Source organism: Anastrepha ludens, chromosome 6, assembly GCF_028408465.1.
Source record: "Anastrepha ludens isolate Willacy chromosome 6, idAnaLude1.1, whole genome shotgun sequence".
NCBI lineage: Eukaryota > Metazoa > Arthropoda > Insecta > Diptera > Tephritidae > Anastrepha > Anastrepha ludens.
In genome coordinates, this window is record NC_071502.1 from 7,900,181 (window position 1) to 7,927,785 (window position 27,605).

At 37.5% G+C, this 27,605-nt stretch overlaps 1 protein-coding gene across 8 annotated transcripts in view; it reads left to right on the forward strand.

The window, feature by feature from the left end:
- Nucleotides 1-1,262: 1,262 nt before the first annotated feature.
- The window catches only part of LOC128866727 (probable WRKY transcription factor protein 1), a 36,386-nt gene continuing 10,043 nt past the window's right edge, over nucleotides 1,263-27,605 (forward strand). For 3 of the 8 annotated variants that reach the window (XM_054107675.1, XM_054107676.1, XM_054107677.1), the window contains exons 1-3: nucleotides 18,648-18,756; nucleotides 18,898-19,049; nucleotides 19,140-19,222. In XM_054107675.1, the coding sequence (XP_053963650.1) occupies nucleotides 19,141-19,222 (82 nt within the window). In that variant the 5' untranslated portion in view covers nucleotides 18,648-18,756; nucleotides 18,898-19,049; nucleotide 19,140. Of the gene's footprint in view, nucleotides 1,357-6,656; nucleotides 7,258-18,647; nucleotides 18,757-18,865; nucleotides 19,050-19,139; nucleotides 19,223-19,551; nucleotides 19,728-26,550; nucleotides 26,954-27,605 lie in introns of those variants that run through there. The other 5 variants (XM_054107682.1, XM_054107681.1, XM_054107678.1 and 2 more) reach the window with 5 other exon arrangements.

The window sequence follows — 27,605 nt, forward strand, 5'->3', positions numbered from 1 at the left end:
TATAAAAAACCAAAATTTTTTTTGTTTATTAATGTCATAAAATTCGCGGAATAAAATGCCTAAAAAAAAATTTATTTTGTGGCGAATTTTCCTACTATTTTTGCTTCGAAAAAATTTTTTTTTCGAAAAATTTTCGAATGGTAAATTTACAAAGAAAGTAATATCACAAAAAGATGTGTGCAAAATTTCAGGCAGATTGGTCAATAACTTTTCGAGTTATCGTCTACGCCAATTCGAAAAATATAGTTTTGAGAAAAACGGGTCCAAAGTTTGAATACAACGTATACCTCTCCCAGCGCTCGAACGCAAAGAATAGAGTCGTCGCGGTTGACAATCTATTTAAACTATAAGAAATACTTTAATTTATGTTCTAAAATTTTTTTGACATTTCTTAAATTATTAATTATATTAACATTTTATGAAAAAAAAAATTTTTTTTTTTTCGAAATTTTACAGGGATCTGTCTCCTTAAGAAATAATGAATTTTTTTTTTGAATTTTTGAAAGGCTTGAAATAAGCTTGAATTTGTTTACTCAATACGGTTAGCGGGTATGCCTATCTCTTTTTTGGTTAAGTTTTCTGTTAAGTAGTTAAAATTTGCCTTATTGGTGAGTCGTTGTGTATTAAATACATCTGATTTGGGGTTTTTGCACATCGGAAGTTTTTCATATTTTACAATTTTCGCGCGCTTTATTTTCCCACTTTCAATGTGATTGTGAATGCATTGCAAAAATAACTTCGACTAAGTGCGTATACAAAGAAGTAGGCAAACAGCCCCTCTTAAGAAAAAGAACAAAAGTTGCATTTTCTAAATACTTCATTACAGTTCATCAAAAGCTCGAGTAGAATAGAATTTAAAAAATCGAGATGCGAGTCGCTGCTAATGCCACAGAGTGTTTGTCTGGTGTTTGTGTGCAGGAATCAGTCTACGGCTAATACTCGCAGTACATGGCTAATGAAGGCGGCGAAAATGGCGCAAAGCTATTTGGTAACATGGACGCATAACATAACAAACACACACACACACACATACTCACTGCCATTGGAACCGCTGAAGTAATACAACGACAATCGACATATGTAAATAAAATAGCCAACAGCCAACATCGAAAAAAAAGAGCAAATAATTTTCTGATTTACTGACTGCTCGTCTATTTATCTATTGCGGCAACAGCTACCCGCGTGAATGTGTGTGTGCGTGTGTGTAGCATGTGGTGGAGCAGCTGCAAATTGGTGAAGTGAGTAATTTTCAGTTGGCGAATTGCAGTCGCGTGTGGCAGTAAAGTGGCAGCGAAGAACAACAACGGCAACAGCAACAAATCGAGTCGCATTTGTCAAATAAATTTGTGGAAGAATGTAAATTTTTGCTATTTTAAAAATCAAAATTATATGGGCACATGGGCACATGGAGTGGCTCCTATTGCAAAAATAATTTTTCATACAAATTACCGTTAAGCAATCATATCAAGTTTAGTCCTAAAGCATTGTGCAACACAAGTGAATGAAAAAAATGTGTTATATAACCGAGTGCGTTGCATCTCACTTCCAAAGAATCTGTGAACATCAAAGTGCTGGCATATAAATCAAAGGAAATGCAAATAATTAGTCGCACATAACAGCCGGTTGCACGTGAAAATCACTCAAAATTCATTTTCTCATATGAGGAGTGCTCTTATTGTTGTTGTTACTTTTTTAATTTTGCTCATTTGCTTATGCAAAAATCGTACTCAGTCATATTCATGCCAGCAGCATTGCTGTACACTTGGCTGTGCAACGTCATTTGCATGGTTGCATGTTCTGGTGCGATTTGTTGCCATGTTGCAACATTATTACTTACGAGAAAACAAACACAGTTACACTCATCTATTTGGCGTTTTGATGGTGCTTAGTAATTTTAAAAGTGTTTAGAAATTTGTGGCGTTTAGCGGCATGAGTGCGAGCACTGCAAATGAGGGCAAATAAATATAAGCACACATACACACGCGTCTGTATGTATTTAAGTAATATATATACCTATTCATTTGAGTATGGAGAGCCACTTTTCGCAGTTGTGAAACGTAAAAAAAAAATTTTATTGTTTTTTTTGTAACACTCCGTTGAATAAATTTAGAGCTGATTGACAAATTTTGATAATTTATTTGTTTCTTACTTAATTTTAATAATTTTTGAATTGATATGAAAATATTGGAGAACGACTGAACTTCGGCTTCGATCACAAAGGTTCAGTTCGTTGTCGGCTCGGATTCGGACAAAAAGAGTTGAAAACTGGCCGATAATTTTTTACATTTTTTGCTCAAAATTATACCAACTTTTGGAATCAGTATCTATACTGATGGTTCCAAGCTAAAAGAACAAGTAGGCGGAGGTCTTCACTCTGAGGAAGTGAGTGCCAACATTTCACTCCGGCTATCGGATCACTGTAGTGTATTTCAAGCCTAAATTCTGGCTATCAGGGAAGGCCTGTTAGCCCTAAAGAAAAGTGTTATCACACAAGAGAAATAAATACATATTCAGTTAGCCAATCGGCCCTGAAAGCATTACAATCACCTAATATTAATTGGAAGACAGTAAAAGAATGTATCGAAGTTTTGACAGAAGTGTCACAGTGCTTTGTAATATAATATACCTGCTCTGGGTGCCGGGTCGCTGCGACATAGCAGGCAACTGCAAAGCAGATGAACTAGCGAGATTGGGTACCACGTTACCCATCCAACCAGAGAAAGCGAACATACACCTATACTTTTAGCAACTTGTAAGATGCTTATATACTGTGGGCAAAAAGTAAGGTGAATTTGGTTGTAAAATGAAGAATCTTTATTTATTCTTGTAAATCAATTTCATCCCCTTCAAAACAATCCCCTCTCGAGGCAATACACTTATCCCATCCCCGAAACATGGCAAATAGTCCATTTCCGGTATAGCCATCAGCACCTTCTTCGATTCAGCTTTTATCTCCTCAATCGACTCGAAACGCGTTCCCTGGAGTGGTCTCTTGAGTTTTGGGAATAGCCAGAAGTCACACGGAGCCAAATCAGGCGAATACGGTGGTTGCGGGGCGATATGCGTGGAATTTTTGGCGAAATGGTCACCAAAAACGAGTGCAGTGTGAGACGGTGCATTATCGTGATGCAAAAACCAAGAGTTGTTGGCCCATAATTCTGGTCTTTTTAGATGAATTGCTTCACCTAAACGACGCATGACGCTTAAATAATATTCCTTATTCACAGTTTGGCCAGGTGGAAGGAATTCATAGTGCACCACACCACGAAAATCGAAAAAACTGTCATCATGACCTTTATTTTTGAACGACTTTGACGTGCTCTTTTCGGTCTGGCCTCGCCTTTAGCACGATATTCGCTTGATTGGTCGGTTGTAAGGGTCGTAAGCATAAATCCAAGTCTCTTCTCCCGTAATGATGCATTTGAGCTTGTCCTGATAGTCTGAAAGCATTGTTTCACACACATCAACGCGACGACTTTTTTCCAAGAAATCGAGAGTTTTCGGTACCAAACGAGATTTGACTTTTCGTAGGCCCAAATGGTCTTTCAAAATGGTTTTCGCAGATCCTTCTGATATTCCGTTCATATCAGTAAGATCTGTAACAGTCAACCGACGATTTTTGAGCACTAACTCCTTCACTTTATTGACGTGTTGGTCATCTGTTGACGTCGATGGTCGTCCGGAGCGCTCCAAGTCATCAACACGTTCTCGACCCTCTTTGAAGTCTTTGTATCACTTATAAACATTTTTCTGCGACATGGTCGAACAATTATACAATTTTGTTTCCCTATTTTTTGTTATGATTTAACCCGTTAAAATGTTCGGTTCAGTTTCGACTGAAATCGGTCTAAGTTCGGTGGGATCTTAAATATCGATGTTCGTTCGTTCTGTGGAAAATATAGTTCATTCGCCTATAAAAGCCATATAAGTCCAACAAGAAAAGTAAAAAATTCAAAAAATTTACATAAGAAACTTCACACTTTTTAATCAGAATCCTTAGAAAGATTTTAGGTATACGGTTTTATAGCTCTTTGAGTTTTGACACAATGAAGTATAAATTTCAATTGGCTTGGGTAGGTAGGTGGAATGGTTGAAGTATCACTCTGGCACTCACTCCCCAAGTAGCGCTGAAGCGCCATTTTCATATGAGATCCATTTTTTTATGAGACCTCCAACAGGCAGATACGAGTATCTATGGCCAGCCACAGCTGTTGATGTAACGGAGGATTGCTTGATGGGACTTAGGTCAGTGCATTGTCCCCGCCTGTCGAAGAAAGAAGCACCCAGTGACTCTAATCTTCTGACTGCCAAGCCTGGACATTTGCAAAGAAAGTGTGCAACAGTCTCTTTCTCTGTAGGATTCCAATAGCTTCTGCATTGAGGGATGTACCGTAGTGCAAGCTTCCTCGCATTACCTCCGATCACCCAGTGACTGGTGAATACCGCTATGAGTTCGAAAGTAAATGGCGGTGGACTTGCAATTGAGACAGCACACGATAGAATAGAACTCCATCTGCCTTGTGCGCTTTTAAGAAAGAAATTGTGCAGTTTCCCTTTAACAATGGTCAAGGGGAGACGTGCACAACTGAAGTCGATTCTGCCGTTTCATTCCTGGCAAAGCTCATCCATAATTTCATTTTCCTCTATGTTCCTCTGCTTTAGAACCCAGATAAGAGAAATGTTTCTCTCACATTTGAGACGTTTAATAATATATACTCATTACAGAAGTTTAGCAGGGGAGTGCTGCAACATGGCGACGACAGGGTCTTGATGGCAGCTTGAGTATCGGAAAAGATGGCTTGAGTGGATTTTTAGGTGAAGGAGAAAGTGCGGCCGCCGTAGTCGAATGGATTGGCGCGTGAATACCAATCGGAATTCAGAGAGAGCGTAGGTTGGAATGTCGGTGAAAGACCAAAGTGAAGAAAAAGTTTTTCCTAATAGTGGTCGCCCCTCGGCAGGCAATGGCAAACCTCCGAGTGTATTTCTGCCATGAAAAAGCTCCTCATAAAAAATAACTGCCGTTCGGAGTTGGCTTGTCCCTGTAGGTCCCTCCATTTGTAGAACAACGTCAAGATGCACCTCAGAAATAGGAGAAGGAGCTGGGACAAACTTCCAAAAAGCACCCTTTAGTGAAGTACATATTTATGTTCATATATAAAGTGCTGACACGTATAAAAAAGAGGTCTTTGTCAGTTTTAGATTTGCTAGAGCCCAAAATCTGCGTAACATCCTTCCAAAATAAAGCCAAGAAAGGAGATGATTCCATACATTACTCAGTACTACTATAACTAAGGTAGATAGTCGAAGCAAGCAGCCAAAAAATACTGTATGGGATGCAATAGATAATCGGTGGTTCCAACGAGGACGTCGCAGATAAGTTGATTTTGCACCAGGATAACACACCATCTGACTAGGCGATCACTGTAAAACACTTTTTGGATAAGAAAAAAACAAATAGCATAGCTCCTGACATGGCTCCAACAGACTTTTTCTCTATCCAAAACACAAACTAACAATACGAGGCATTTGTTTTCAATCGATAGGGGACACGAAAGAAAATTCCCTGAAGTCGATCCGGAAAATGCGCGTGGAAAATATTTTGATGATTGGATTATTTCGGGCGAATTCTAAATGGTTTTCCAGTCAGAGGTGTTATTTTGATATTCAAAGAAATATGCTATTTTTTAATATAAATGATCGGATGTTTATTTCATTATAAAGAGGAAGGTATGCCGTTAATAGTGGAAAGTATGATCAGGCAAATGACCACCACGACCACGCTAACAGGACAATATCCTTTTCATGAAATTCTCCATAACCGAGTTGCAAAGTGGCTGCCCTCTGTCCTCGATATTCTGACGCATTCCATCTTTGAGGACTTGAATTGACCCTGGGCTGTTGGCGTAGACCTTTTGTTTCACGTGGCCTCAAAGAAAAAAGTCACAAGGTGTTAAATCGCAAGATCTCGGTGGCCAATTGTGATCACCTTTTTGAGAGATAACAGGGTGCGGAAACTTTTTGCGTACAAGATCAATGGTTTCGTTGCTTGTGTGGCGCGTAGCGCCGTCTTGTTGAAAATAAATGTTGTCCAGATCAATACCATCCAATTCCAGCCATAATAAATCGTTAGTCATCTCTCGATAGCGCAATCCTATTTAAAATAACATCTGTTATTGGAAAAGCCTTTAAAGTAAAATTGAAAGGGCAGTGCATTTTTTTGTGTTTCATCGACCAATTCCCGGCTCTTTTTTGACAAAATATCTGCGCGTCACTGACAGCTCACACAATGGCAAAACAATTCCATGTGTATTGTAACCCAAAATGCGTGCGTGAAGCGATGGGCGTGCGAGCGAATTTTCAATACGTGCACTCAAATTCCACATACTCTCTGCTCTATGTTTTATTTTTGGATAGAGTGGCTGCTTCTGTGGATTCTATCGGTTGAAGTCAACAGAGAATGCTTTCTAATTTGATGCTGCTCACATAAAATCACACACGCACACGCACATACACAAGTGGATATACACTTACCTATTATCCATTCTATGCTCTTTCGATTTTATTATCTATTTGTGATATACTAGTACATATGTAAATACATATTTATTGCGTTTCTTGATCGATGCTCGCACCTTCTTTCATTTATTTTTCAACAGAAACGCCGGCAAGATATAAAATAAGTAATAAAAGTGAAAGCAAAGTAATGAATCGACAAGTTTCTGATAAGAAATAAGAAGCAAACAAATTTATGTATGCATTTACGTGCACTCAAGTAAACAGTTTAAAATATAAATATAAAAGCGAAACAATAAAGTGAGCGTGCGAAATAAATGGCAGGAAAAAAAATCTAATATAACATAAAAAATAATAAAGAAGAAATCAATCAAAGAGGTGAAGAATCAAGTGTTAAATAAAGACAAAGCAAAACAGATTCATATCATCATAAATAAATAAACACACGCATAAATTGTGAGCTTCAAAGTGTAAGCACATTTGCATATTTAATCGAATAGTAAAAATAAAAGAACAGCAGCAACAATCACAATGCCGGAAGCCAAGTCAACCTACCCTTTCGTATATACACCGGAACCACCGAAGAAGGCTGCAATCATAAAAGTGTCTTGTGGCATCGGTGATACGGATGGATTTCCCGCCTTTGATGTCGACTCGGATGCTTATGCGGCCAAAGAAGATCCCAAATGGGGATTTCTAATCACGGGCGGCGCTGAATTTCACATGCCATTGACGGTATTTCAGGTGAGTTCGTTGTACGATACAGAGTACGCATTAGAGTACCTAAATTTATTTATGTATGTGCATACATAAATAAAGCGGGCTGGGTATTTATCTGTGTTTGAAAGGAAAGTGAGAGCGGATACGCGTTAGCATTTATCAGTGCTCGTTTTATGCGCACACATACATACACATGTACTCGTACGTAGATCTCGTGCAAATACGTAAGTGATATATTCGCGTATATAAATAAAATTGCAATCGTATTAGGGTGGGCATTAAATATGTTTGCAGATTGTGTTGAGTAAGACCTGAGAAATGAAAGGTGAAAATCATTTTGAAGCTAACGATTGGTTGAAGAGTTAAGAAATATTTATTAACTTCAGAAATTTAGTATGAGTGTCCGGTGTATGTGATTCAAATGTTATGGATCTTGAAATAAAACATTTTATTGAGGATCATTTTCCATATTAATTGTAGTTTTTTGTCTAAATAATTATGCGATAATTTTCTTTCAAAAAAGCTGATATCCTTTGACATGAAAATATTTGGGCTCAGATTCCCATCGTTTTATACCTGCTTGGAATGATAAATAATATTGTGTAACACTAGAAAAAAGGCGTTATTTTCATACTCGATATAAGTACCCATACTAGGTAGGGTGGCTGTCGCAATGACACATTTAGACCTTCGTAGGACCATTGTGATGTACCCATACTAAAGTGTATGCGAAAAATTGTCCGCCAAACGTTTCTATAGGGTGGGCCATGTAAAATTTGCTTTCTGAATCGGCTATAAAAAAACTAATCAATATTTTTTCAAACTTTTCTTTTATTTTGAAGATTGAACATTGTCATTTATGAATGAAAAATAATTGAGCTCCAATTTCATGAATGGCAACTTCGATTTCGTGTTTTAAAGCATCAATCGTCTCTGGATGGTTCGCATAGCATTTGTTCTTAACGGCTCTCCACAAAAATTAGTCCAACGGGCTTAAATCACAACTCCGAGGCGATAAATTGATATCGGAATTTCGGGTGATTATTCGGTTTTCAAAAACGGTAGCCAAAAGTTCGAGTGTAACTTTGGCAGTGTGACAAGTTGCACCGTCCTGTTGAAACCAAATGTCGTCCATGTCATTCTCTTCAATTTTTTGAAACAAAAACTCGTTGAGCAAACGCTCGCCATTTATTGTAACCGCGGAAGAAGAAGAAGACTCACCACTTTGGAAATAGGCTTTCAATATTTCCCAATTTTGTTCAAGCGTATAGCGTCCCATTTCGTAAATGTCAAACCTTTAAGTAAATTATGAACACATTTGACATGTCATTTGTGTTACCATTCTCAAAAAAATAGGTGGTTCAAAAAGCAAGCGCTATATGACCCACCCTGTGCAATAAAATACGCAAGGAACGCGCCGATTTTTTGTGCTATCCGAAGAATTTAGTACCAGAATTACTGTTGTTGCAGTTGACTTGTCAATCCCAAGGACAACCTGTTTAAACCTCACGTATTCTTTTCTTTTTCTAAGTCAGCTCTGTGCTCTGTTAAGTCTGTATTGTGCTTGTAAAATCATAAACTAAATAAATAAAGAATTTTAAATTTTCTGTAGACATTTTTCCCACCTTCATCCTTAGAGTAGGTAATTTTAAAGTATTAGGGCATCTTTTAAAAAAAAAAAACAAAACACAATTGCATACGAAAATTGAATTCACACAACGAAATATACAACATAAAAGGCCAGAAATAAACCTGTTGCAGAACAACACAGTAACATAAATAATAAATAGCAGCAAAGATTAGCCAGCCTGCTCCCAATCGCTCACGTCAGATGCATAGGAAACACTTTATAAATATATTACGTATATGAGCATACGCTGGTATATATTAATAATTTTGCCAACACGCATAATATACTCCCAGTATATATGCTAACAAATGAATACCTTGTAGTCACACCCACCGGTTCTGAACTAGTTTGTTACTAGTTCACTTTGCAGCTGAAGTTGCGCGCTTGCTTTTACTCTCAATACTTCCAATTGGTATTTTTAAAAAGGCGATGATCCATGAAATGTACGATGTTGAGCCTGCGTTTATAACAGTTAATTAACTATTTCATAATGGGCGAAAAAGTAGATTATTGGTTGCATCAATACTTACATATATTCGGAGAATCTTCAGTTCTTGCATGTTTAGAGCTTAAACAATTCTTATTTATAGGTGTGTTGTATAAGCCTCTAATTTGTTATTACTAGGGCTGTTCAAAACTTAAAAAAATAAAAATAAAATAAATAATTATTAATACGATTCGTAAACCCTGCTGAGACGTTAGTTTTTCCATTATGAAATATCGATAAATACCGAAAAAATATGTATTTAGTTTGACAGTAGCCACCATGATCTGTCGAAAAACCCTATTGGAAACGGTACCTCCAATCTGATCACTCTTTATACGATAAAAAACTTATATTTAGCGTCCATTCAATAACAACTTATCGCTGGGAAATGAAATGTCCTCCGAAATCACCTTTCCTCTGAAGTCATCTTTCCAAAGAAGTGTCCCTGAGGCGTCAGCTTCCACATTACCACTAGCTGTTGTTGTAGTACGACGTGCTGTTTTTGAGAGAAAGGATAGAGTATTCTAAAACCGACCGCCTTAGCCGAATTGGTTGTTGCGCGGCTACCATTCGGAGAAAGTAGGTTCGAATCACCGTGAAATACCAAAACGAAGAAAAAGTGTTTTCTAATAGTGGTCATTCCTCGGCAAGCAAGTGGCAAACCTCCGAGTGTGTTTCTGCCATGAAAAAGCTCCTCAAAAAATATCTGCCGTTTGGAGTTGGCTTAAAGTTGGCACACACAAAAAAAAAGAATATATACATATATAGATATAATCTAAAAATGATGTCATAAATTGAGGAATTATCTCATTTACCTAACAAGTATCTTCGCAACCAGTATTTGAATTGCATGGAACTGAGGTTGCCATGTAGACCTCCCTTTATTCGAATCGTTCCAAAGAAATTCTCCAAAAAATCTTGATTTAGTCGACATATCGAAATGAATTGCAGGCAATTTATGGACAAATAAATTTATCGATACAAATCTGTCACGGTCTGATCATAAAACGCTTTTGAAGGGATATCAGCCCGTTGCGCCTAAAATCACGAGCTTACCTGTTAAGCTCATCCATCCCGGCAATGCCTTCCATTTGCTAAGAAAAACCCTGTTCAAACCGTTTTTTCGAAGGAATATTTTGATAATTTGAAAACTTTGTAGTAAAAGCGGCAAACCAATCATTGACAATGCCAATCAATTCTGGAATGATTCCAATGGAGTGTACAAATTCAGCTGCAACGTGTAGCATCTATGAATGCCACTTGCTGTGGTGTGGGAAAGCAACTGCACTACCAGCTTTACTCGCTGATGCTCTGTATGGTGCACCGTTGAATGCAACTCCGTGAGCTTACGTACAATGCAAGCATCGGACACTGAAGGGTAGGTAAGCAACTGATTTCAATAGATGTGGAACGTATGCAAAACGACAACTTTTTCGTTTGCTGCTGGATGGACGAACCATGTTTGTTCTTCCTTATAGAATTTAACACTGAAATTTTTAGTTCTTTCCACAGAATGCTCTGCGTGTGTTTTTGCATTAGATTTTCTTCAGCAAAAATAGTAACATTGTTTTAGATACAGCTTCAACATTTGCCGCTTTGATCTGGGTCTTAGCTTCACTTACAATTTCTAAAGCAGCTTTTAATGATAGATCTGTTGCTTCCAGTTTTTCTAAGCATTTTGGCGTATAGACGTAATTTATTCTACAGAAATATAGTTTGGGGCTTAGGAAATATTTGTCCCTTTTGTTTTGAAAGGCTACGCTACCATAAGTTTCTGTATCGAGAAACTAACTTGCAGAAAAAGTTTTGTCGGATTGTTTAAATATTTGCTGTAATATATTTAAGGCGTTAGGGGTAGTCAGAGGTCCGAAAAAATTATGATTTTCAATAATTTTCAATCGGACAAGAGAAATTAGTTTTATTAATAGATAATCCTCAGGAAATATTTTTCAGATTTCGGAAAAAAAAAATCAACAATTAATTGTGAAAAAATAGAAATCTTGAAAAAAAATACTTCGATCAAGCACTAGTTTTATATGTATTTCAAATGCAGTATACATTTTATCGAAATCTACCAAGCGGTTCTTAAGTTACAGTGATCACCAGTTCAAAAACATAGTTTTGAGAAAAACGCATTTCATGTTTTGCTATCGATTTATGAGGAGTTATACGAATTATTAAATTACTTACACTGTGCCATCTATTCCTGGGTCATAGGTATAATAGTTCTTCAGACGTCATAGCAGCTTCCAAAATATCAATTTGCTGTTGCCTGTGTAGCATTCTACCTCCTCGAGTGTTATCGTTAGCGCGCTTATCTGCCACTTTTATACGTGCAGCATCCAGCTACTTGCTCTCGAACGCTCCGGAGCGCTCGAGCGCCCTTTCTTAATTGTTAAATAACTCGAAAAGTATTTATAGGATTGACTTCAAATTTTCATACAATATTTTCAAGATATTATACTTTAAGAAAATGCAAAAAAAAAAATCAATTTCATTTCAAAATTTTTTTCTGAAGTTCTGACTACCCCTAACCCCTTAACTAAGAAATATGTGAGAAATTTTAAGCATAAAATTATGCCAAATGGGTTTACTTAAAACTCGGAATTTTGCCTTAAAAATGAAAGTGAATCCACTTATTTTGTATATGAAAATTATACTTTTACCAAAATATACTTCAGCAAGTGAGATGTATTCTCTTCGCCTTGAGTTAACGTGCCTGTACATGAGTAATAACTCAAGATCGACCGCTTAGGAGAAGCTTTGTGAAGGAAGCTTTGACGCACTCTGCGTTGTAATTCCGTGAAAGAAGAATAATATATTATACATACGTATATTGACCACGATTTCATAGAATAAAAATAAAAATACATTCTTTGCACTTTTGCCTTGCCGTAGCTATTTCGCAATTGGTACAATTCCAGACACAATCGAACTAGTACGACTTCTTCCATCAAATACCAGTACATGAACTAGATTGTTTGTTGAGTAGTTTGACTTTGCACTGCGGGGTAATAGTATCCAAATATATTTGCACATAATCATACATATATTTGATTTCAAAATTGGTATTTTTGTAAGTATGTTAATATGTTAGCCAACCACTTGCCACAAGTCATTCATTATGAGTTGAAATGAAATAAGCGAGCATAGAATTGTTGAGACAAAGTTAAATAAAAGTACGTACATATAAACTGCAAACATTTGCACAAAGTCTCATAATTAATCAAAGTCTTGTAATATTTAAAGTAAAAATGTATTGTATATACATAAAGCAAGTTGAAAATTTCATATCAGCGTGCCAGCGGAGGAAATTCTAGGAAAATGGTACAAAATTTTATGTGGGAATGTATTGAATTGCATGGGTGTTTGCTTGTTTTTTGGGAATACTTTACAATAGCTATGAAGCTAAATAAAAATTTATTTTAATTACCATATGGCGACGCGAATAACTTAAACACATTTTATGTGTGCATATGTATTTACAAGGTGAAGTCCAAAATAAACAAGACTGGCATCATAAAAATGTTTTGGATGGCGCCATATTCTTAATGAGTTAATGCGTTTGAAGTTACATTCCTCAGCTGACTTCCAGTGAAAGCTTGGTGACATTCGGTTCATTGGAGTCGATGTTATTGCGTCTAAAGTGTCAGTGTGTTGTGTCATCGGTACAAAAATGAGTTTCGAACAAACGTTTACCGAAACATTTAAATTGATGAAAAGAGTTTATGGCGATGACATCTTGAAGGACATTCCGGTCAATGACCTGAAACACACTTTCAAAAAGCTTTTAGATCGCGCAAAATAGTGTATCGAGGCCAGAGAGGACTATTTTGAATAAATAATTTCGAAGTTATCAGAACAAAGCTCCTGTCTTTTCTATTTTAGCCCAGTCTTATTTATTTTGGACTTCACCTTGTATATAATTGGCGCTTCCAACCATTTTCGATGGGAAGGAGGAGTCCTTCTCTTTGTGGTGTGCGTCTTGATGTTGCAAATGTTTTTTATGAGGAGCTTTTTCATGGCAGAAATGTACTCGGAGGTTTTGCTACTGCCTGCCGGGGCGACCGCTATTAGAAAAAACTTTTTCTATCATTTTGCCGTTTTACGCACGGTAGGTTACCCACATTGCGTATAGTAAAAAAAAGAAAATACATTTTATTTTTGTTTTAATTACGTATAGTTTACCAAAAATTTGAAATATTAAAAGAAAAGTCGGCAGGCTTTGAAATCATTTCAATAAATTTTGAAAAATGCTGGTTTACAAATTTTGATTTTATTTGTCCTCCGCGTTCCGCTTTCCAATTCCTGTGAATTGTTAACTGGCAACGAAAATCGATTTAATTATAATTTTTTTTTGTATGGACAAGTTTTCGAGATACACTATAACTTCCATAACTCGAACTTCTATAACTCGAATTCTCTAAAACTCAAACTAAATCGAGTAGCAGTGGAGTTTCAAAAGCAATATCCATTCAGTTCAATAACTCGAACTTCTCTAAGTCGAAATTTTCCATAACTCGAATAAGAATTTGGCACATACTTTTCTAAGTCGAATGCTTCTTCCCGCGAAACTCTTGTTGAGGATGTAACTACTTATGCATTTGTAAAGCGAACGCCTTTATTCTTTTTGACGTTTCTTCTTTACTTGCGTTTCTGATGAGGGCTGTGAGAAAAGGAAAACTACTATTTAGCCGAATATGGGTAGTTTAGAAAAGATTAAAATTGATTTGAAGAAATAACAAACCTCGATGATTTCGCGGTATTAAGAGGCTACCTGTTGATTATAATGCAAATTCCAAAGTATGGATGACCGGGTAACCTTTTGAGTAATGGATTTTGAAACTGGATAAACACTTTCAATATCAAAGTGAAAGGTGTAAATGTTCGTCGATAATTGTCTGACACCCCCAAAAGCAGTAGAAGATAAACTAAAATCCATTAAATTGGTGTTCTTTCCACCGAAGATGATTACCAAAGTGCAACTACTTGACTAAGGTATCATTCAAAATATGAAGTGCCACTATCGTAGCAGAATCGTAAAAGAAGCCCTAAGGCATATAGGGGGCAGCAAAAGACAGGATGTTACACTTATTGATGGTATCAATAATATATAAAAAGCTTGGAATATTGGTACTAGTAGACAAACAACCGTCAACTGCTTCAAAAAAGCTGGTTTTGGTCAGTGTTCTACTTGAGATGAAGGGGATGACATTTTTTTAATCTTCTTTAATGAGTTTGATAAAGATAAGGAAAAGACGATTACGAGACATGGCTAAAGGTTAATAAAATAACTTCGAATGCTACTCGTTAGAACTTCTTTGAGGTAGATAATAAAGGTGGCACCACACTGTATCGCTTTTCAAGTACGACTCTTAATGGGATGGAGTCAAGGGGCATGGAGAGAATCGTTGTATAGAAGTCCATGCCTTCTCTGTTTTCCAATGCTGGACAGGAGCCGTACTAGTTCCCATTGTGTTTCAGCCTGCATATGGTCTTTAAGACACCTCCTTGGATGAAAGCATCAAGTGGTGGTAGACCAACCAGAGCATCTAATGCCGGGCCTGAAGTAGTCGGAAAAGCTCCGGTGCAACAGATGGCCACAGTGCGTTGACTCCCATGAGAGAGAGCCTGCTCATCCAGACCACTGATAGGTATTATCATAGCCGTGTAGAGCCATAGGATCTTGCTAGGAGAAAGACCCCACTTTTTCCCAAAAACACCCTTGCACCGCCAGAAAGCTGTCAGTGCTTTGGATGTATTTGTTTCAACTTGTGACTTCCAAAGAAGTTTACTATCGAAGATATTTAATTTTTTTTGTATAGCTAGATTGTGAGTCCTTTTAGCTTAGGCGGAACGACTCCATCAAGCTTCCTGCTTCTGGTAAGGATGACAATACCAGTTTTGGTGGGGTTTGTATTAGCCCACAGCAGCAAGCATCTCCAGAGTTTTCTGCACTTTTCTACAGATGTTTATAAGCGAAGGGCCCGTTAATAAACAGGCAACGTCGTCCGCATATGCTTGTGTGGACTCCAGCATCACTTAAAGTAGGGAGTAGAGGATCGATCACAATACACCAGAGGAATGGAGATAGCACACCACCTTTGGGGGCAGCCTCTATTAACTCCAGACGACACCAGCAGATCCTCCTCCGTCCGCGCCGTGGCGATTCTTTGTGCCAACATTGGACGAATCCAATTCACTAGCACCCGGTCTACGCCATGCCTACTGGCAGAGCTGCACATACTGTCGCAAGTGGCATTATCAAAAGCTCCCTCTATATCTAAAAAATGCCCATAGCGTAGTCTTTCCTGTCGACGGCCTGCCCTACCCTAGCAACCAGGTTTTGCAGTGTCCACTCGCAGGATTTTCCGCTTTGATAGCCATGCTGAAATAGACAGAGTGGGTCAACCTTCAGCGATTTCTGACGCATATGCAACTCCACTAGCTATTCGAGACTTTTCAGCATGAAAGAGGGTCTCTGATGGGAGGGGGCTGGTCGCCTTAGGAAGCGAAGGCGACCCTCACCATCCTCCAAGAGCGTGGTATATAAGCCAGTGCCAGGCATGTAGTGAAGATTTTCTTCAGTCACGGGCTCTATGGTTTCCTTCAGCACGAAGGAAAGCTATCTGGACCGGGGGACAGATCTGGCAACGAATCAGTCACGCCGAGAAGGTGTAGCAGCTCTGACAACAGCCTCTTTCGTTAAGTGCTGTAGCCGGCCAATGCTTGATTGATTACCTGGAAATTGAGACTCCATCAGCAAGCTGGGTGTCCCACTTTGCTTCTCCGTAAAGGAGTCATCAGATTTCCTATGTGGCCTCAGCTTTGCGGTTAGATCCCTTTTCAGGATCCTAATCAAATTCGCTGTGTCACTTAGAGATTCAATACCGCCGCAAAATTTCCAAAAATAAGCACTTTTTGATTCCCGAATTAGCTTGTTGTAGTTCATCTGAACGTGACGGTATCCCTCTCAGTCCTCTCTCGGTTCCACCACGAAACGAGAGTCCGATCAAGGAGAGGTCAGGGCATGACATGCTGACTCAAAACATTTAACTAAGGCAACGCTGAGTTTTTCAATTGCTACCTCAATAACCTGCTCTCTCCAAAGCCTTGGTGGCGTTACGTGCCAGCCCCGTAAAGCCCCATAAACTTCTGCTAGTCTGTTTTTCTAGGGTTTCTAGAGGGCAATGGCATTTGTGGCTCCTCGCCACACTGAAACTCAATATATTGTACTTGTAGTGCGAGCACGACTCTTCGGCACGGACTCTCCAGTTTCTGATTGACCATCCAAGTTTTTTATTTGATACTAATGACATTAGGGATTTAAGTGTATGTGGTTGAGTAGTCCCGCACAAGTTCTCTGCTGGAATCTAACTGAGTTTATTGAGTTATGTGTTAACTTATAGAAGATCTGACTGAATCAATGGTCTTCCACTTAAAACAAAATGATTTAACGAGCAGTTTATCTGCTACTGTGGCATCAAAATGGATCGGCAACAGTCTAAGTTAGTTTGTTTAGAGACCGACTGCCACATCTACCTACATACGTGCGAATGGTTAATTTTGGGAACAGATGCGTATTCAACTTAAAACTAAAGACTGTGATTTCCGACTATTCTTGTAACTGACTCTTACAGGCTTGTCTAATAATCACTAAGATTAACTGTGAATCTCCCACAATTCTCGTTTATTGAAAACGGACGAGTGGTCCAATTTTCAATGACTCTTCCGCATAGATTCGGCTGAATTTGAGCGATGGCCTGAGACTTCAAGAAACCCCACAGGAAAAATTCTAGCGGTGTCAAATCGCATGACCTTGGTGGCCAATTCACATCACCCCTGCGAGAGCTAACCTTACCCTCAAATCGTTCATGCAGAATGTCAATCGTGGCGTTTGCTGTGTGGTACGTAACGCCGTTATGCTGGAACCACATGTCGTCTAGGTCCATATGGTTCAATATGGGCCATAAGAAATTGGTTATCATCGTTGTGTAGCCCTCGCTGTTGACGGTGACCGCCTCACCAACGTCGTTTTCAAAAAAGTACGGACCAATGACGCCGCCGGCCCAAAATCCACACCAAACGGTAACTTTTTGAGGATGCATTATCACCTGGTGAACGTCGTGTGGATTGGTGTCGTACCATATACGGCAATTTTGTTTGTTAACACAGCCATTCATCCAAAAATGCGCCTCGTCACTAAAGATGATTTTTCGCCCAAAACTGGGGTTCTCTTCCAAACGATTCGAAGCCCAGTCAGCGAACAAACGGCGTTGCCTATGGTCAACAACTTTGAGCTCCTGTGTCAGTTGGATCTTGTACGGGTGTAGGCCCAAGTCGCGACGCAAAATTCGCCAAGTTAGAGTCTGCGAAAGGCCAGTTTCTTGTGCACGGCGAGGAATAGACTTCCTCGGGTTCTGCTGTAGACTTTCACGGACCGCGGCAATGTTCTCGACTGATCTTGCGTTCCTTGAACGTACGGGTGTTGGCTGATTGTTTACTGACCCGGTCGTCACAAATTTGGCCACCAAACGTTGAAGAGTCGACTTTGAAGGGCCGTCTACCGAAAAATGGGTGCAATGCGCGCAACGTTTGCGTTAATGAACACAAATTTTTTACGTTCATTTTTATCATTTGAACGTGCTGTACAATCGTGTAACTTGCCATGATGATTTGGCATAAACAACTGAATAATAAACAAAAGATTTGACAGATGTCACCAAAACAAAATGGCTGCCACAGGACGCCAAAATCGACCCGCGCTAATTGAAAACCCCTTTATTTGAGCTTTTTAATAGGAATTTTAATGTAATTGAAGCTGTCCACTTAAGTTTTGCAAACGTCAATTGGTGTTTTCGAAAAGTTGCTTAGATTTTACACAATACTGTAGTGTATACATATGTATGTATGTATGTAGGCATGTGCTATATTTTAAATAAAATCTTTATCTTTCTCTTGCATTGCTTGCCAAAAATATTATCCGTCAAAATAAATAGAATCCATTCCGGCCAAATTACTGAATGCCTGTTTGAGCGGATGTGCAGATTTGAAGCACACGCCAGCCGTCAACTGCCATCTATCCATGGGGGCGGAGTGGGCATGGCTGGGTGGAAAGCACAAGTATGTAGGTTGTCATTACTTATTGAATATGGACTCGTGCTCGTATTTCCTTTTTTCTGCAAATGTACGGCAAAGCAACGCACATGCGGCGCATAACGCCAGAATAATTGAAGAAGGCGAAAAACAACAGAACAAATGGCTAAAACAATTGTATTTCTTCATTTTAAATTTGCTTAGTAAACATCTTTTAGCTAGAATTTGTGCATTCGAAAATTGTGTGTGCTCATTGCTGTGGCGAGCGCTTTGCCGAAAGCATTTCTTGGTTGCGCATTGCCGGGAGCTGGTGGGTAAATTTAAAATTTATTCTTTTTTTATTTTTGTGTTTTTTACTTGCATAATGAAAAATTAAATTTTAATAAGCAATGGAAATATTAAGTTTCATATGAAAGTAGTTATGTGCCTTAGCTCAACACCATTCTTGCAGGTGACGCCCGACGGTTTAGCGGACAAAGGAGGCATTCGCTTGGGAGACATCCTACTGGAAATCAACGAAGAGGACGCCACTGAATTATCGCTTACGCAAGCGCACGAGAAAATTGAAGCCTCTGGCAAGAAAATCCATTTCCTGGTAAAGAAGTAAGTAGTTTCAATTATAGTTGCAAAACAATTTCCACTCCAAATATGCACATTTCCTGTACTTACGCAAACCAAACATTTCTTTGGCAGCATGGAGGAGGACCCAGACTTTGAGTTGGGCGAGGAGAAGTCGATTGTGTTGCGTGTGCCAAAGACGGCTCCACCGCCGAAGGGTAAGTGTGGAAATCTAGTTTTATTTTCGTATTTTTGCTTTTGTTGTTGTCGTAGTAGCAGCTGAGTGTGGCATCCACAGTGGTTCGTTTCCTTTTTTATATTAGTGTGTCATGCATTTTTCGTGCTAACCACCATTTTCACATTTTTGCTTGCGGCCTGCGTGCTTGTTATTTCAACTGAATTTGCATGAATGCATGGAATATTTAATCCGAGTTCCGATAGTTCGGCTTTACCTTTGCACCCAATTTTTCGTTATTTACATTTTGCCTTCTGCTTTATTCTCACGCAGTTTTCTTGGTTTATCTATTTTTGTTTTTACTTTCTGTAGAGTTCACCCCAACCCCATTGCTAGGCACCCGTTTTTGGCATCCCATCATGTGGCACGATCCACCCGAGCCACCAAAACCGAAGAAAAAGAAAACCAAAACCGAAATCGATGAAGAGGGCAATGAAGTTGTTATTGAGTTGAGCGAGGACGAGTCCTCCGACGAGGAAGAGGAAAAGGTGATTTGCTTAATGCACTTCAGCATTCTGATATGATATTTCTTCCTTTCATGCTTTCCTCCTTCGTCCCACTAATTGACACTTTGATGGACGCACATTCATGCATAATTGACGAATAGGATTTGTTGCGTGCGTCGTAACTAATTTTTGTTTTTTTTTTGTTTGCTTTTGAAAATCTCGAAGCGTTTGGCTAATGAAAGGGACAGATGTACGGGGGGTCCAGGAAAGGAGCGGTGAAAAAGTAATTCAGTAAATTAATGCTTTTAATTTCGTAAAGTAGGTTAGTTTTTTAAACTGGGAGCAAATATTAATTACCTTTAATTGCATACAAATATATGCACCTATGCACAGTTCATCGTAATCAGGCTCATTTTACTATTTCTGATAATTTATAATCGACAGCGAAATAGTGTAGAAAATATTGAGTTGTTCGGAAAGTAGTTTCGTTGTTTTTTGTGGTGAATATGAAAGACAATCTTCAACCCAGGCCTTTCAGGTGGTCATAAAGAGTTGAATTCGATAAATTTAACCTCTCACCAATCTCGGTTCGCATCAACTAATGCCCTTATGGTAGTAGTCCGGTGTAACGACCGAAATTTCGACGTTTTTTCATGAGTTTTTTTTTTAAAGAAAATAAAATGCGTTCGTTTTAAAGTTTTTACATGTTTTTATTGGTGTTTTGAACTACATAACATTTTTTTTAAGTTAATTTTATATTAATTTGTTTAAAATTTTTGACGTCAAAGTGGAGTCCTTAAAAAAAAGATGAGTTGGTTTGGGGAAACACGCAGCCTTCCAAAGTCATCTGAAATAAAAAATTCAAAGAGATTATTGTTCTGTAGACATTATTTTAGGCCCCGAACCTAAAATATTTATAAAAATAAAAAAAAACAAAAACAAAATTGCGGACTTGTGAAAAAAGTTCTCAAAATCTAATTTTTTTCTTCATAAATTGTTTAAATTAAATAGTTTATTATAAAAAAATTAAACGTTTTAAAGGTCCGGGATCTAAATATGTGTGTCTAAAATAACGGGTTACATTTTTAGCCAAATCGGATTAATAGTTTTGAGTCAGTGATTCCCCGAAATTTCGAAAACATAGTTTTGAGGAAAACGCGTTTAAAGTTCTGTCAGAGCAGCTGCTGCTGGCGCGTCACACGCTTTCATATACACTACGGCACGCTCTCTTATTTTAGCTATAACTTTAAAAATAATTAAAATTTCTGTCTGAAATTTTTATAGTATATTTTTAAGATGTTTTTCTTCCGAAAAATTCAAAAAAAAAATCGATTTTTTGAAACCGTCACAACGTTGCGTCTTTATCAGCTTCAACCGGCCTTCCAGAACGTGGTGCATCTTCGACATCGAAATTGCCGGATCGAAATTTTGCAAACCCGTTCTGGCACTGGCGTATAGTCAACACATCTTCTCCGTACACATCGGTTAATTTCTTTCTGGCTTGAACAGCATTTTTACCTTTTCTATAGTAAAAAAAGTAAAATATGACGAAAATGCTGCTTATTGCTCTCCATATTTAAAAGAGCACCGACCAAAAGGTACTGCGTAAAATCAATTGAACTTATTCGCACACAAGCCTTGTCAGCTGTCAAAACATATAACGACAATGTGCCTTAAGCGTGAAGTTAGCTGTGAAAAGTATACAATTAAGTTCTCTGTCGAGAAAAAACGAAATTACTTTCCGCACAAGCCAAAATTATGTGATTTCTATGAGCAAAACTGTTCGCATTTTTTGGTCTCACATTTTGCTATTTATACTGTATAATTTCCTATGGTTCCGCGAGGAAGCAAAGGGCTATTGTGGTTTCGTTGATATTAAAATATTTATTTATTTATTTTTTTATTAAACCAATAAAATAGATTTCTATAGGCTAAGTGGACATATTTTATGGTTTAAACTATTTATATTATAATAAATATTCAGAGATTTTAATATGTGACCTTTTGAAAATGAAAAATCTATCTCAACAAATTTAGAGATTTTATTAAACTCAATTAAGGTTCTAGAAATAGGAGGATTCTGAGCATAAAGTTTTAGAAAGACAAACATAGAAGAACTCTGACCTACGCAGAGCTCTGGTTGGAATATTAAAGAAAATCCTCTTAAGAAGCATCGGACAGTGAACAGTAATAAGTCGAAAATTAAAGATAAAGTTAGGATTATTCTCCTGCTTTGCAATGATTTTAAGTTGATCAATAAGCATCGCGCTTCATATGTAGGGATAGGATCCGAAAAGCGTAAGTTACGCAACGCGAAATTTAAGAATACTTTCTGGTTTCGTTCAATTCTAGCAGCATGGCACGAATAATACGGGCACCAAATGAAAGATGCATACTCCAGTTTGGAACGGACAAACGGTTTCGGTTAAACCCTCCAGACTTCCTCCTAAAATTTTTAGCTTATTGCAACAGTATTTGCTCTGTCTCCGGTGACAAGATATAGTAGATGAAAATGGTTTCCGACGTATAGATCTGTGGCCTCAATAATAGCAGAGTAGTATATTGGAATGTTTTGACTACTTATTTATTATATGTGGCCTGGTCTGCGAAAAGGTACCTTACGTGCGTAAACAAGTTTTCGAGAAAACAGCAGTTAAAGTTTAAACTTCTAAAAACCTTGTAATTTTTTTAAATATTAATATTTTTCAATTCGGTTTGGCTTATTTTCTTCAGCATAGATCACAGTATTAATAAAATCACAGAAGCAGTGAAAAACATTTTTTTTTATATGTAAATAAAATCGCAATGCAAATCGTAAATGCAAATCGCAGAAATCGTTTTAAAAAATAAGTTAGCTTTTGTATTTTCGTATTTGTACTTTTCTTTTTTTTTACTTTTAACAAACTTTTAAACAAATTATGACTTTCTGGTTTTCACCATTTTAAAGAGCCTTCCACACACTATTCGAATCAACAAAAAAGCGAAAAATGATTTTTTGACACGTAAGGTACCCTTTCATAGACCAGGTCACATATATTTTTTTATTATATATGTATTTATATATAATTGGCGCTTACACCCTCCTTGGGTGTTTGGCCGAGCTGCTTCTCCTATTTGTGGCGTGCGTCTTGATGTTCCATAAATGAAGCCACCTACAGTTTCAAGCCGACTCCGAACGGCAGAATTCTTTTATTTTTATAAGGAGCTTTTTCATGGCAGAAATACCCTCCGATCGCTATTAGAAAAAAAATGTTCTTCATTTTAGTGTTTTTTTATTATTTTATATTATAAAAATACTATATATCATAGATCTTATTACAACAAAAACCATCTAACTTAATTCAAATTTTTAAATTTCAAAAATTTAAATTTTTTTTTTTAATTTCGAACTTATTGATGGTGTTATATAAAGGGTGCTCAATTTAGAGGTATAGGACTTTAAATTGAAATAAAACAACGAACATTTAAATTGATTGGTCAATCTGTATTATTTTTGTGTAGAACCATTCACGACATTTATTTCTGAAAAATAATCTCTTTCAATTGTTGGCCACAACTACGCCGTAATTTGGCCATCTGCAAACACAAATTTTGAATAACTCGCTGGAGGACTTCGGTTGGTTTCTCATGAAAATAACTCAAGTGATGTTGGCTTGCAATACCTCAGTCGAAGCTGGTTCGACCACGAAGCATTTAAACTTTGCATATCTCCAGAAATAAAGTCCAAAGGTGTGATATCACACGATCTTGGTGACCAATCCACTGGTCCGTGACGCAAGATAAATTGCTCAAAGAAACGACCTCGCAGTAAAGCCATTGTTTCACGGGCTGTATGTCAAATAGCGCCGTCTTGTTGAAACCTGAAACTAATTGTTGTTGAGATCACGGACTTCAATTCTCGGCATCAAAAAGTCATTTACCCATAGCGTTTGCCATTCTTTGTTACATTTGCATCAGCTTCGTCTTTGTAGAAATATGAGCCGATAATTCCTCCAGCCCATGGGCTGCACCAAGCGCTTGTTTTCCATGGAATGGTTTCAGATTGCTCTTCAGCACAAATACGGCAATTTTGCTCATTGACGTAGCCAATAAGTCTCCATTAGTAGCCATTAGGTCTCACCACAGAACACGATCGGTTGGCCTGAGCGCGGGATGAACACTTTTCGCAGAGCGTCAATTTTCGTAATGCAATTGTACGATTCGTAAACCATGCTGAGGCGTAGGTCTCTCCATGATGAAATACCAATAAAAACTGAAAAAGTATGTATTTAGTTTGACAATAGTCACGTGTGAGCTGTCAAAAAAACCTATTGGAAAAAGTACCTTCAATCTGACCACCTTTTAGTTTCTTCTATATAACAAATGCTCGACCGCCACCAAAAAAAAAAAAAACAAATTAATTCTCAAACGTGCACTTATAAAACCAGAAATACCCTGGGTGCACAATATCGTGAATTTTTTTATTTTTTTTTTGTTGACAGTGCCATTTTCTTCCCTAAAAAAAATTGGGCATTCACTGTGTATGGAAGAAAAAGCGTAACACCTCAGCGGAAAAAATTCTCAAAATTCAATGGCATTTTATAGTCACTTGAAACTTGCACTTTGTTATATCAAAATTTAATGGCTATAAAACTGCATACCCAAAAAATTCTAAAGATTGAGGTCACAACTGGCCTTTTGGTATGTAGGGGAACAAGCAGCCAAAATGGGCATTCCTCACAACACATACTGTCACAGTTGCAAACAACCGGAGAAAAAGGAAACAATATTCCATTTCCCCTGCGAATGCCCTGCCCTATGAAAGGACAGAATATTAACCCTGGGCAAACCGCTGTTCGAAAGTCTTGAACAGCTGTCTGGCTTCAACGTCAACTGCCTAAAAAGGTTTCTAAACCGCACAGACTGGATATAGATTCTGGAAGAATCACCACTTAAACCAACCAACCAACCAGTTTAAAAGTTGAAAATTTCAGTTAAATTATGGAAAATTTTGTACTAAGTTCAAAACTTTGCGTAATATGGTTTTTTTGTAGTACGAACTATGTTTTTACCATATAAAAAAAAATTCGGTGTGTTTATAATTTCACAGCGGTGCGTATTTGAGAAGAAATCGTAGGGTACGAATTAATAGTGGTTAAGTTATTTTCGAACATACCAAGTTACTTATAGTATGAGCTTTATACAAAAAAATTTAAAAATTCCAGGCCAGGTCCAGGCTACTAAAAGGTGGTGCAAAATAAATCACCCTATCGGAAAATTTTGCAAACGGGGTCTGACTTACGTATGACACTTCCGAATTAATGAATAAATAGCTGCAGTAAATAAACAGGCAAACAATGAACTGCGTGAAGGTCAAAATAAAGATTTCCAGCATTCAAAACCATTTTTTTATTTAGTAAAAAAGGTATGCGCTGTCGACGTTAACAAAAAGTACCTGCCGTTCGGAATCGACTTAAAATTGTAGGTCCATTCTTTTGATTTTTTGCAAAAACATTACGACGCACGTCGGAATTAAGAAGTGGAGCTCGGCTTAAAACCTAACAGAAATATGCGCGCCAATTATTTATTTGGTTGTAAAAAAGTTACTCGAAAATGAAATTATTAATGAAGCTTAATTTTGCGCCAATTGCTTCTATTGGGTATGGGAATAAGTTTCCGTCCTTTCTTAGCCAAAGTTACGAATTATTCAAACAATTAAATGATTCAAGATATTGTTTGAAGTATGTTCCACCGGAGGCTATAACTTTATTTTATCTGTCAGGCAGCATACGGATTCCTCTGACGAAAAATTTGAGTTCTTTTGATTTGATCCATTCATTGAGCAAGTTTGCGATGCTTTCGTAAGAAGTGAAGCGCTCTCCAATAAGGGCTGACTGCATTGATCGGAACAGGTAGTAATCCGAAGATGCAATGTCTGGGGAATACGGCGGGTGAGATTTCCCAATTCAGTTCCCCTAAATATTTCTAGACCGATTTAGCAACAAAATCAGTTTGTCATGTCTACCGTCCCATCCAGGCCGCTTTTCTTTGAGAGCTCGATTCAAACGCATTAGCTGCAGTCGGTAACGTTCGCCAGTGATGGTTTCAGATGGTTTACAGAGTTCATAATAGATGACACCATTCTGATCCAAGAAACTTATTCCCATACCAAATACCATTAGTCATGATAAATTGGCAGATGTTCAGTTCGTATTTTTTTTATGAAATATTTTTTTGTATTTTTTTAATGAATTATTATTATTTTTTTTTCTATGAAACATTTTTTTAATATTTTCTTGTGTTTGTGGTAGCATATTTCAAAAATTTCCTAAAATAGTCCCGTGTCTGTCTCAGTCATACGTTTTTTCATGCGCAATATTCTAAAAAGTTCGAAACAAATTATTTTACAATTTTCTCATTGTCGCACAAAGAAGGAAGCCTCTAATAGAAATTTAAATTTTTAAATTCTTATTCCATGCGCCATGACCTCTGATACCAATAGACATACTAAATGCAAAACAAAAGTTTTCGTATTATTTGTTTTCGTACTTTCATTGTATTTTTGGCAAAAGCATACTTCAGGTCAAATCGATAAAACCCCCAAACTGTTAAGATGCCATTAAAACTGCAAAGTGTCTTGACACCAATCCACATAAACACATCCACCTACTAACTTACATACTCGTACATACATTCCTTTAACGAGTGCCACACAAATAACTGTAAAATAAAAATTCTCTGTTCACATTCCGCGCTGCTGCCAATCTGCTGCCGCCTCATCAAATGCTTTTTTGCCCACACCGAAACACCCCGTATAACGCCTAATGCTGCTTTGCGCCGCCACATTCTTCAACCCTTTGCTGTTACGCTTTACGTGCAAGAGCAGGAATTGCCACACCATCGTATCGTACGCAATATTCGCCGCTTCTTCGCCGAGGTGGGCGACAATCACGAGTTGAAGGAACGCACCATTGAGGATATGCTGTTGGCGTTGCCCACCGCTTCGCGTTCAACGAAGTCAATGTCGCAGTCGCGAGTGGAGACTAGAGGTCGGCGCAACGTCAATGCATCGCATGCTAAACGACGTGGAGGTCGCAAATCGGCAAAGGTTTCCAATGATGAGGATGAGGACGAAGACGAATATGATGATGATGATTAATTTGGCAAAGGGAGACAAGATTGCATAATGGAATTTATTCGCTTTGTATACCATAATAAATAATGATTATAAATAAAAATAAATGTTTGGTGACAACCAGCAACAAAGCGAGGATAATAAATAATTGTGCCATTAAAGTGCATAGGAATTAAATGTGCGCCAATTACTAGTAGCCCGTAAAGCTTGCACATTTTTCAATTGGTTTTCGTGAGTAGGAGATACGCTTTTTTATTGCGGTGTGGTGTTTTATTTTTAAGTTTGCATGCACCTAAGCAAAAGCATTGCTAAAATTAATAATAATAATAAAAAATAAAAATAAAAAATAAAAAAAAATTTCATTATGTAATTCAAAAATTTTTTTTTATTTAAAGTATAACACCGAATTCGTATTGAAGAGAGTATTGATCAAGTACAAAAAATTTGATTCTCAAAGCTCAAAAAAAAAAAAACAAATGTACCAATACCAAGGCAAATTAAACAGGCAGCACCGGCAGGGTTGCAATTTTGATCTTTTTGTATTGATTTGGTAACTAAATTGTAAAATTTTGTTTGGTGTTTAAATTTATGTAAACATTTTGTGAATTGTTTAATTTATTCTAAAGTATCAATCTTTGTTTATAGATTTTGCCACCTTAGGGCCTAAAAGCAAAAAAACAATTGCATAGCTCTTGTTGTTTTTGCTCTACTGCTACTACCTCTTTAATGCGCCTTGGTTTAACCTGGTATTCCTTTAAAGAGTTCTATACTATCGGCAAAGTTATATCAAGATATGAACAAAATGT